General features: G+C 39.9%; 1 protein-coding gene across 1 annotated transcript in view; it reads right to left on the minus strand.

The window, feature by feature from the left end:
• Positions 1-277: 277 nt before the first annotated feature.
• POLR3B (RNA polymerase III subunit B) overlaps positions 278-12,764 on the minus strand; it is an 83,255-nt gene continuing 70,768 nt past the window's right edge. The window contains exons 26-28 of the mRNA XM_054071006.1: positions 12,108-12,221; positions 5,542-5,715; positions 278-811 (exon numbers count right to left, since the gene is read on the minus strand). Coding sequence (XP_053926981.1) covers positions 682-811; positions 5,542-5,715; positions 12,108-12,221 — 418 coding nt within the window. The 3' untranslated portion in view covers positions 278-681. The remainder of the gene's footprint in view (positions 812-5,541; positions 5,716-12,107; positions 12,222-12,764) is intronic.

Here is a 12,764-nt window from a genome sequence, read left to right on the forward strand (position 1 = left end):
CCTGCCCATCGCAAGGGGGGTGGGTGGAACTAGACGGTCTTTAAGGTCTCTTCCAACCCAAACTGTTTTATGATTCTATGAAACGCACTGAAATCCCACTCACGATGGCTGACTTCATGTTCTTGAGAGAGTGGTTTAATTTCTCTAAGCCTGACAGTACTTAACAAGACTTTTAATGCTTTAACAAAATGCTCTAGGAATAGGAAATGGTTTAGACATTATAAGGCGGCTTTAGCACCCTTACAAAACCATCAACACATATTCAGGCAGTATTGTTTACAAAATTTATTAGTCTTCAAAAATTCCACTGGTCTGGAAAACATTTTTAACCTCCATGAATAAGACGTGCTCAGTTCAAGCCCTAGTCCACCAAAGCACTTTTCAAAACCAAGCATGGGGTTGTTCGAAGCGATGCATATACTTTGCTGGATCACAGCCTTATTCCACAATTCCCACATGTCCTGTTCACTCAGACTAAACAAAGTTTTCAGAAATATTCCTAGTGTCATCTGTCAACTTAAAACCAGGTAGGGTATGGAAAAGATTTCTTATACTGTCTTGCACCTCCCTTCTCCCCACTCAGTTTTTAGAGTTATTCCCATTAGACAAAAAAAATCTTTCAGTTGCATATGCTGGATTTCAATTTCTGTAAAATACTATTTTCCATCTTTTTAATCCTGTTCATTCATTGTACTTAGCTAGTTTTAGCCTAGGTATGATGTTCATTGACTGCAGTTCTTGGAATAAGAGTTTACAGGCGTAAGGTATGCGCAGAGAAGACACATGACATGATGATTTGCAGTAGTGGCACCTAGAGAAACAAACAGAAAGAAAGTCAGAGTTGGTCTACAAATTAAGGTCTGTGGAAAAAAACAGTTGCCACTAACCACTGGTTTCTTTGTCCACCTGATTCAAACACTGGGCTCAGTCCTAGATGGAGCTGAGTGCTTGAGACACATTTTACTGCTTAAGCAAGTCATAACTTTAAGCCCTTAAAAAAATCTGACTGAAGTCAACAGGACCATAATGTTAAACCTGCACTTTACTTGGAGGAGAATCACAGTGCTCAGTAGTGAACAGGACTGACTTCTGCTTCTCTGCCACTCATATAACTGCCAACACAAATTCAGCATTGCGTAATGAGAGAAAACAGGTGAAAAAAGCTAAGTATTTCTGAAAATATGGGTAATGGTCCAGTTTCTGTCTTAGATCCATGTCACAAAAAAGAGGCAGAAAGAAATAAGGTTGGCAGGTTTTTTTCTTTATATGCAATTTCACCATATAATGTCTCAAATCAGTTCATAGTCCAGAAAAGAGGCATCTCACACCTTACATCGCGTGAACAGCCAAAGCTTTAGTTAAGATAGAAACCCAGTAAAACTGCTTTAACATAGGCTCTTTGCACTCTTTACTCAAATAACGATCTTAAACTTCTGGGGGAAAGGGATTTTTTGCTTTGTCCATATAAGGACTAGATAGGCTGGTCATTCAGCCATGCGTCCAGTATCAGGACTCAAATTCATTGGTGGTAGCAACTGTTTCATTAGCAATTATTAGCAATTCATTAGCAATTATTTCATTTCATACTCTGTGTATCTTTCTTATATTATAAATTTCAGTTTCCAGCCTGACCATTTCCTCATTCTGTCGTATATTTCCCATCTTCTGTATTTGGAGAGACCAGAGAAAGGTTTTGAGAAAGTTAAGCCTTTTAGGAACACAGTGTGATTCAGCATTCCCCTAATGATCTAACAAAACCCTTACTTTTGCTTCTGTGTTTCAAATTTATCTTTCTGGCATAACCTCATAACAGTCTGAAGGTCCAATTAAGGAAGAACTAGCAAAATTCCTGCATGTTTCTGTGGCACAGAATGAGGGGAAAACCCAAAATCTATCATAAAGCCAATACTTAGTCACTTGTTTCTGTTACCAGTGAACTTGATCCAGAGCACCTAGATGTCAATGGGGACAAGTCCAATAAAGTTGGTCAGTGTTAATAAGGTTCTTGGTTATAAGAGTTGGCGTTAGTCTTTCAGTTGCTCTATACTTGGAGTATTTTCTTTCTTTTTTTTAGTTTCTTAGAAAAAAAACCAAACAAGAAAGCTTTCAAACAGTGGTACAGAAGCCTTAATTACTTTTCTGCAATCCATGATGAGGAATGAAGCTACGCTTATCCCCAGTAATTGCTTTGGCTTTGTCTAGCTCTAGGCTTTAAGATGGTAATAGACTGAACTAGGTGTTTCCCTGAAACAGGCTTCTCCTGTAGACTCTTGTTACATAGGGGAAATGTTACAGCTAGCACGCTTTTAAAACAGAATAGTCCTCAACTGTGGGTTTATAACTGATCCTCTAGTCCAAATTTATAGGGCTAGACACATTTTTATGGTGGGAGGAAGTATCCTAAAACAAGAAGCTATTTTCCAACGATAACATAACAAGTGACTGCTCTCAACAGAAGAAGCCTTGCAAGCCCTGGAAGCCTTAAGAGGCACAATTTCTCTGCTATAAGCAGACATCTGGCATCTGATTACAGCGACTACGGACTGAGAAGGAGAGACTACTCACTACACCCAGGCTCAAAGCTACACCATGCTGGGCCTGCTTTGTACTTGGATGGGGATCACCCAGAAAGGTTAAGGTACAGTAAGCACAAAGCTCTGTCAAACAGAGACCACAGAACTGAAGTACTTGAAAGACCGTTTGATACTTGAATTGATACTAAACTGGACAGGAAAAGGCAACAGTGCCAAGGCTGAATCTGGACAAGAAACAAGATTCTTCTTCATGTATATTTTAAAATGCTCAGACTCTAAGGATTGGAATAACTTCTCATCTTAACGTCAAAGAAGGACCGAATTCTGCTCATTGCATTCACTTGAGTCCTGACCCTGAGCACCTGTACTAGAGCGAAGCTGTAAAATTTGCATAGAACCGGACTGTCACAGTAAGTTTCTACTGTATTTTAATGTGGATTAATTCCACAACTGCCCCTTTCCCCTGTGTAAGTGCCAGTTCAGGCTCCAGCACTGATCTGCTGTTCCTGTCTTGTAGAAAAACAGACCCAGCGGCTGGTCCTTGTCTTGGAGGAAGGGCTAATCTTTCTTAAGACAAGTGCCCTTAATGCTGGCCACCAAACAATATGTTTATAAAAGGTTTCTGAAAAGGTCAGTTTGGAAGTTTCTCTTCATGACCTGGTCTCTACTGTGATGCTCATTACAGGGCCACTTGCTTCACCCACCAGTAGACACAGCGTATCATTTAGCAGAAACTACCTCTCATGGATTACTCTCACACATCAGACAGCTTTTCACAGAATCAGATGGCAAGAACGTCTGTCTCAGAGAGCAGTTTCTTTCACTGTTATTTTATAAAGAGTTACTAAATTTTTTTACAAACGTCAAAATACAAAATGTTTTAACAATACCTTAATAATGAATTGCAATGCTATTTCTAAAGTTCAAATTCCTAATTTTCTTCAAAGCACTCTCACTTCCTGTGGCCTGAAAATCTTCAAGGAGTGCTCTGAAAGCTAAGCTTATTCTTATAAAAGAATAATCGAGATTCATCTGCACAGAAGTTTTTTCAAGGCTATGCTTTGCACAGTTAGAAGTGGTTGGTTGGTTGACTTCTGGCATGCCCTTCCTTTTAGACAACTTCAACTGTTAATTGCATTGCAGTAGTTTTAAGAGACCTGGATCAGAAAAAGGTCTCCATTGTTACATACCGTGTACACACATTCAAGAAAAACAGTACTCTCAAAGATACTTACCGCACAAAAGCCAGTAGGATGACACCCAATTAAAAATCACCAATCACGATAGGATGCACAGCGTAGGCCTTGTCTCACCTCTGGATTTCACATGTTTACCTACCTCTGCCCAAAATTCTGCTCCGCAAGGAACAGAACTGTTACTGCTATTGGCAGACAAACGCGGTGCTTGGTTTCTGTCCAGAAGCCAAACGCTTCAGAAGAAAGGTCTGACCAAGAGCAGAAACGGTAGCTATCACTTTTACACATCTAAAAACTGAGAATACGCCTTTACTCCTTCGCTTATATATATATATATATATATGGGAAAATCACTCTTAAAGCACTGAAGTGAATAAAGTCCAATTCCCTGCCTCTCCCAACACACTGATATTGATATCCACCATGCGGCAAGTTTTCAAACAATGTTCTTCTGAGGTATTTAGAAATGAATCTTTCTCCTCCCTACAACGCCCTATCTTCCTGCGACATAAATATTAGAGTAACTTGTAACTTGAACTCCCAGGGTCCCTTGGTCATGGGACTATGGGTCACCTGTTTTCACAAAGCTTGCAAGAACATTGTATCTCAAATTCCTCCTGGTCTCATAAGTCTGTTTTTCTGCTGGTTTTTTTTGCTAAAACAAAACCAAACTAAAGCAAAACATTTCCCTCACCTCTAAAGAATGTAAAAAGAAGTTTCTCTATCTTCTAATAATAGTGGTGTTTTCCTAACACGCTACAGAGCAATTTAAATTTAGCATCTCAAAATTGCTATAAAGAAAGGAGCGTTAAGAGAAAAGCCCTTAGTGTTACATATGGAGAAGTTCACATAGTTTAGACTTCCCCTACATGCAGGACATAAGCCACTACTGAGTTTAGGGCCCAGAAGAAGACATCAAGACAATTAGCTAGACCGGTGATAAGTGTCTTGGGGGCAAGGCATTTGGGCAGAAACCAACTGAATTTCCATACAGCTACTTGCCTCTCATGCTCCAACATGGGACTGGTGCGTTTCTCTGATGCTTTGAAGACGAGCTCCTTGTTTTACAAGACTAAAAAGCAAAAGGCATTTGGGAGGAGGACAGTTGAAGAAAGTGGTGTACGTGTCATTATGAACTCCATAGCTGGAGAACAAAAAAGCAGGAGATACTGATTTCTTCTCCTGTTCTTCTGTGACTACTCTCTTCAGCCTTGTGAAGTTCAACATATGGGAGAACTAGGAAGACTTGTGACTGGCCTAGCTAATAATCTCATTTCTGATGTCAGAAGAATCAAGGACATTGATGGAGCTAGTTTTCGTTTTTCAAAAATAGATGATATACAGGATCGAGGGTTTGTTAATCCCCTGCAAGTGTGGGAAGGGAGGCAGCAGACAGAGTGGAGGTAAGCTTTCCCACTGCCACAGCTGGTTGTGAAAGAGAATACCTGTGTTTCACAACAGGAGAGACCCCCGGCCCCTTCACTATACTCTCACCTTAGTCCCAAGTTCAATCAGACCATAACAAAGAACTGTCCCTGTCACCAATTCTCCAAGTATCATTTTTGAATGTTGATGTTGGTTTTGATTACAGTGTGTGGTACTGTTAACTGGCGTCTGGGAGCACTTAAACTGAGAAGCACTATAACCAAGGGCAAGGTTCTGGTTTACACATTTAGTCTGTACCACTTTGCTTTATGCACTTGACAGCAAGGTTTTTTTTGAAAACGTGAACACGTATGAAACATATCATGTCCACCAAGTGAGGAGGGGGCACCACAATTTACGAAAAGCACTGCAGTTGGACAACTTACCAGCCAGAGTACCCCAGCAAGCCACACTGCCCACAAACATCCACTTCAAAGGCATCGCTTGAAATCATCAGCCTTTCCAATAGAAGCATGCTGGCTCCATAACCTATCAAACAATCCCTTTCCATCTCTCCAAGACGTAAACCACCATCACGGGATCGACCTTCAGTAGGCTGCCTTTGGGATAAATATTTGAAAAATTTAGTAAGTATTCCAGAACACAATATTCTACAACTTTAAGAACACCTGCCTTCAAACTGAAGGAACAGTACAGGATCAATGGACAACAGTTTTCTACAAATAAGACTTGCTGATCTCACAAATGTGTTATTCAAGTTGAAGTAATCCATCTTTGCTTCTGCACTAGAAGTATGATGTAGTTCTGTAACAACTACAGAGTCAGGCCACAACTCTTTACCTCATCAAATGTAGCTGAATAAGTGAAAACAAACGAAAAAAAAGACTGAACAGTATCCAGGACCATCTGGACACAGATTTAGTACGCTTTTGTTATTAGACATTCATTTAGCTAACTAAATGAAACAATACCCAGCAGCTAATGAATGAATCATCAAGCTAACGTTTCAGCTGAACTACAGCTAAGTAAAGCTAAATTCTTAAAATAAAACCAGTTTTGATCTGGAAGAGAACACCACAATAAAGAAGAAAACAAATAGCACACATATTACTAACTCATTATTTAAATCCTATTTTTATTTCTTAATTAACACTTATCTTGTTTATTTTTCTCATGTATGACAGCAGACTAATTATTGCATTGTATAGGTTCCTGGTTCTCCAGTTCCTCAACACAAACCAAACCTCAATTTTTTGCCTGAAAAGATTTCCCATCCTCAGGGTGCTGAAGTTTTAATAAAGCAATATGAGTATACGCAAAAGATTTTGAGGTAAACAGGCAAGGTACAATATATTATTTAACAATATTATGACTGCTTGAGCCTTTTTTTTGTTCTTGGACAGTTAAAACTTGACGCCTTGTTTCTCACATTGCAGCTTCATACAGCATCAGTTCTACCCTTGTGCACTGGCACAATGCAGTAGTACTTAGGTTGCAAATATTACAGTGAACTATGAAGCAAAACCCATCTCAGATTCCTGAAGCACCAATATATTGCATGCATTTTATTAACTACTTCAATCTTAGTATATCTCCTGGTAAGCATGACAGCAAAGAGAAGGAATAAAAAATGTTATTGGCAATCATAAGAGGCTTCGCTGCCCAGTGAGAACCCATGTTTATCATAGAATCATAGAATCACTAGGTTGGAAGGGACCCACTGGGTCATCGAGTCCAACCATTCCTAACACTCCCTAAACCATGCCCCTCAGCACCTCGTCCACCCATCCCTTAAACACCTCCAGGGATGGTGACTCAACCACCTCCCTGGGCAGCCTATTCCAGTGCCCAATGACCCTTTCCGTGAAAAATTTTTTCCTGATGTCAAGCCTGAACCTCCCCTGGCGGAGCTTGAGGCCATTCCCTCTTATCCTGTCCCCTGTCACTTGGGAGAAGAGGCCAGCTCCCTCCTCCCCACAATCTCCTTTCAGGTAGTTGTAGAGAGCAATAAGGTCTCCCCCCAGCCTCCTCTTCTCAAGGCTAAACAACTCCAACTCCCTTAGCCGCTCCTCAAAAGACTTGTTCTCCAGCCCCTTCACCAGCTTCATCGCTCTTCTCTGGACACGCTCCAGAGCCTCAACATCCTTCTTGTGGTGAGGAGCCCAGTACTGAACACAGTACTCAAGGTGCGGTCTCACCAGTGCCGAGTACAGAGGGAGAATAACCGCCCTGGACCTGCTGGTCACGCCGTTTCTGACCCAAGCCAAGATGCCATTGGCCTTCTTGGCCACCTGGGCACACTGCTGGCTCATGTTCAGGCGGCTGTCAACCAACACCCCCAGGTCCTTCTCCTCTAGGCAGCTTTCTAGCCAGACTTCTCCTAGTCTGTAGTACTGCACAGGGTTGTTGAGCCCCAAGTGCAGGACCTGGCATTTGACCTTGTTAAACCTCATGCCATGAGGCATTATGTGCTTTCTGATTCCTGCAACAGTGCAATCCACTTAGAACACTCAATGATGGATATGGCTCACAATTTTTGGAGTGTATTTTGTTTATATTATTTCAAACAACCAAATTTGTTAAGCATACTATTATAAGTGAGTTTTTGCCAACTTACTGCAACTCAGAGAAAAGGATTGATAAAAGCCTTCAACACCTAATAATCTTTTGTAACAACTATAAAAAATCCCACACCTAATTAGCAGACTAAAATATATTCTAAAGTTTTATTTGTTTTTACACAGAAGTAGTTTCCCTTACTCTGACCATGCTGGAACCTTAAAACTAATCTGCTTGTAATTCAAATCATCCTTTTCATTCACGTAACCTTCCATTTTCCCCACTGTTAGGAGAATGGATAGAAGTTGTTTACATCCTGATTAAACTCCCTAAGACCACCTCCCCAGATGATGGCAACATCACTGTTCAGATGTTGTTTTAAAGGACTAACCCTGAGGTGAATGGTTTCTCTTCTGAAGTCCCAAGAGGCAGATTTTTGAAGCAGTTGGAGTCTCCAAAGACACAGGCATTTGCTGCAGTGCTGTAAGTTCCTTTTACTAACTGACTTCTACTATATTAGTAAATGCACAAACCTACTTTAAAAAGTTTCACCAGGTGCTGCTCCACAGGATAAAATGCCAAAATAGCTTCACAAACGTGAGCCCCAATAAAGCCTAATCCAATTAAGGGAGGACAGAATAGCTTGAAAAATAATGGGAACTTAACTCCAGCCCTTTAGGAATTGATGGGCCACGGATCTTCCAGCAGGTACAGGATGAAGATTCCTAAGGCAGCTGAAATCCAATTTTGAAAGAACCAAAACACAGAAAGCCCCCCAAAATTAAAAAGCCCAACCTGAGTCTTAAGCTGTTAAGTGTTTCAGTCCCACTAAATGTCAAGATGACCTCACTAAAGAACCAAAACAAACAAAATCCTCCCTCCCTAAAAAGTTTTCTAAAGTACCAAAAATTTCAATATTGAGATTGGGCCTTTGAAGAGAGTCTAACATATGCTCCCTAAGTCAATTGGATTTTGCTTCAGGTTGACATGAGTTTGAAACTTCCTCACACCAAGGGTTTTAAAATGTTAAAGCAGTGTTTATAAAGCATTTGTGCTTCCCCTTTCTCTCTATACACATATACACTGCAGCTGTTGCCCTGGGCAACTACTTCTATTCTTTATTCTAAATATAACATTCTGAAAACAAAGCAGACCCTTGAAAATAAGATTAGAAATATCATTAAAAAGAGGTATTTAATCATATTTAGAAACAAAAAAAAAGATAGAAAGTTCTTTAAATTCTTAAGTGATAAATAAAATTCTGTGATTCTTTATAAAAAAATAAGGCCAAGTTGTCTTCACACTACTGAACTGCTGCATTTAGAAAAAAAAGCACAGAACAATTAATTTCAATGTTTTTAAGCACATTAAGAATGTATTTGCATCATTTCTGCATTTTCTGGAAGAACAGTGGGTTTAGGTTTATGGCCTGGTTCCTTGTTTGGCCAGTGGAGGGAAATAGTCTACCCCTGTAAGAGCAGGTCTTGTAGGTCTCAGCAGGTCTTCCTCATGCATATGACAGAAAACCAGTGGCTAACTCAAAATGGCCTCACTGGCTGAAAAACTGATCTCCAAGAAGTCGGGTATTACCTAGAAAAATGCTGCCTGAGGGAGGAGGGGGTACTGTGCTCCTACAGCCCCAGAGTGTGAAGAGGAGCCCTGACCAGTGTCATCCCATTGCTCCCTTGCAGCATAATAGGAACTGGATATCTGATAAGTTCAAAAGACATGCAGGTGGCAGCTCTGACAATGTCCATCAAAACAATTATGCATGCAGAAAGCTTATATTGATCTCTTGTAAGGAAAACTAAAAGCAGTTTATCTGTTAAAAAGATTTAGCAGGACTGGGTATCTAGGCAACATCATATCTAGAACTATGTTTTAAATTGTCAGCTACTCATGGCAAAATAAATTAAGTATTGTCTTTCATTTAACAAACGCCAATTCAGAGGGCAACATCCTGGTGGTTTTTGACTGTGTTGACAAAGAGTGCTGCTTTGCAATTCTACAAAGTCTTGTTTTAATCAGAATATCTAGAATCGGTGACATTCAAGGAACCTAAGTCTTCTTTCTTATTCCAGATGGAAATATAGCTTTGCTCTGCCAGTTAAAGTACATTTGATATAGAATAAAATGCATTTCAAGACAATAACAGCTGAATTCCATGTTGGAAGCTGTTACAGGATTACTTTTAAAAGCAAAAAAACAATGTTAGAGGCAATCTACTCTCCAGGAAGTGCAATAGATGATAAAACAATAGTGATTATGAAAGTTGGCAAAGCAGACTCTCTCAGCAGAGGCGATGGCAATAAAAAAGTTTAATTAGTTGATGAGAAAAAGGAAAATTCCTAAAAGCCTATTCAAAAGGCAGCATAAATTGAACACAAATTGAACTAGCTTTCCTGAAAGGCAAATAAAGAGCCCTAGCTACAAAGTATGATGCTACTGACTGGAACAAAGAATTCAAAGAAAGTAAGGGGTGGGAGAAGTGATACCACCTTCATCTTCAAATGTAAACATTACCTTGACTTGGGATTTAGGTTTCATTTAAATTCAGTATCTTGAAACAGCTGAGAGGTTGGGGAGGCAATACAAAAGCAGATCTGGGAGCTCCAGTAAAGCAACTGTGTGCACCGTTAGCTAAGACAGGGTGTTTTTATTTTCATGTGAAGCACCAATCACGTGACTAACACACTGAAGAACAGAAAATGGGGCGAGCAGCCCATTATTTGGGAGTATCACTTATGTTTATATTGGCAAGCAGCCGTGGTAGGAAACAATAGCTGTGCTACACCTGAATTACAAAAGCTTTTCATGATTTCCCTCCTGTTTAATCACTGGTATCAACTTCCATAGGAAGTGTGAGACAATTTCAGTTTGTCCTTCTGACAGCACGAGGTTAGAAAGCCAAAAGGCACAGGAAACGTTCAATGAAAAGCAAGAGAGAAAGATACAGGTACAGTAGAGACCTGCCCCTCCTCCATTCTCTTAATAGCACATCCGCAGGTTGAAGGTGAACATCTTAAGAAGACAGACTTGCTAACTTGTTGTGCAAGTAGACAAGGCAAGAGAAGTGGATCAGCACGTGATAAGAGGCATAAAAATAAATTAAGAAATAACGAATATGAATCACGCTTGTTATAGGAAAGAGTAGCGCAGACTTTGTGCTTACATCTCAAAGAAAGCACAAAAGGGACCAGTCAAAAAGAAGAGTACCACCGTGCAGTAGGTGAGGTATAAACGGCAGTTTATATATGATAGTCCAAAATGAGTGGCAAAAGATATTCAGAATATTCTTCGCTAGACTATTCAGGACTAGCTGGCAATTAAACTTCTGGCAAGATTTAGCAAATAATCCTACTGTGCTGGAGAGAGGTGGACTAAACAATCCACTAGAAGTCTCTTCAAGGCAAAGTCTGTGCCACTGAACTGTTTCTTGTAATCCACGAATTTCAGCAGTTTATAACATGAATGCAAGCTGCCATAGAGCTTGGCTTTAAAGAGAAAAGGTACATAACATCAGGGAAAGAAGGATACTTCGAATTCCCTAAAGGTCCAGATAATGTAAGTCCACCTCCAGGGGCTTATATTACCTATTACTCAGACTGCATCTGCCTGACTTCAAAACTTGGTGCCAAAAGACGTCAACATGGTAATCAGCCTTTTTGTTGGAGAGAAAACCAAGTTCAGGGTCAGTTCAATGACCATGACTCCAAAGGAACTGAGAACTTATCTTTAACTGGGCAAATAAAAACGGATATTCATGAATATATGGATATATATAATAAAAATGGATATATATGAATGACCACTGTGGACAACTATGTGCAATACAAGCCTAAATTCAGTTTTAGAGTTGAATGGAAGAGTCTGCAAGGCAAAGTGCTTTATATCAGTGACATTATTATAATCAGTGCACATTATTCTAATGCTTGTTTGTACTACACCACAGTCGATTTGCTTTGCCTTGACAGGGGAAGACATGGGCTATATCAATACTAACTTGCTAAATACTAAAGGATGCTGAAATATTAAAAGAAATTTATTCCTTCTACTCATAATAAATTCTGTAAAAGTACAAACGTTAAATTAAAAAAAAAAAAATCCGCCTAAGATACTATGAAATGAACAACCTGACAGGAAAGGGACAGAATGTGCACTGTGAATCAGCAGATGGTATTTTTACCAACTGCTAACAGAAGTCTGAGAAGCAAAATCAGTTTTGGACTACATGGAGCACATGTGGACATGGAGAACAACCTAGTGCCACAGTCTACTGCAAGGTCTTTTAGTCTGTAACAGTGTACTAACAGGTAATAGCATTTTGTGCCAAGTATTAAAGAGCAAACAAACAGTTTCATAGCTGTCAGTCGGCTGGGCACACTTCTAAATGTACAGTAAGATTTCTTTTTTGTTTACCCTCTAATAATACCTGGTGAGCACTGCTCTGGGTCCTCGAGCTCTTGCATGCATTTTATCCAACACCATGTGCTTTAGCTTCTGGTAATACACAGGGCCAAAATAGATATAAGCTTCCAAAGGCTCACTGTGGAAATAAAAAAAAAAAAAAAATATTCACAGTTAGCACATATTTACCTCAAGAAAGACAAGACTGGCACGTACAGGAGGAATTTGAAACAATCTGGGAATCATAAGTCCTAGAAAAATGTGTTTGTGTTTTCAGGGCAATCAGTCAGAAAAAACCACAGAGAACCCCTCTGAACACAAGAGCAGTGCACTTCCAGCACCACATACTGCTGTCTCCATCCTAGTGAGGAACAAGTTCCCAAGTTCCTGGTCTCTGGCCGTAAGCTGTGCAGACACAGGTACTTGTTTCAGCTGTATCATGTGAAGTCCCTCCTCTGTCTGTGCAGGAGTATCTCAGCAACGTCATCAGACACCGGTAAAGACTCTAAATGTGTCAGACCCTGAAGAGTGACCAGATATTTCCGTTTACATTCCTTCTCAGGTAAGCATATATATATAAACAAACCCATGCAGCATAAATGCTCAAACCATCATTTTTAGAGGAGCACTTTGAAGAATTTGTGTTTGCAAGGACAGCTTAGCACTGGCACACTATGGGGTT

The sequence above is a fragment of the Cuculus canorus genome, chromosome 1 (assembly GCF_017976375.1).
Source record: "Cuculus canorus isolate bCucCan1 chromosome 1, bCucCan1.pri, whole genome shotgun sequence".
Taxonomy (NCBI): Eukaryota; Metazoa; Chordata; class Aves; order Cuculiformes; family Cuculidae; genus Cuculus; species Cuculus canorus.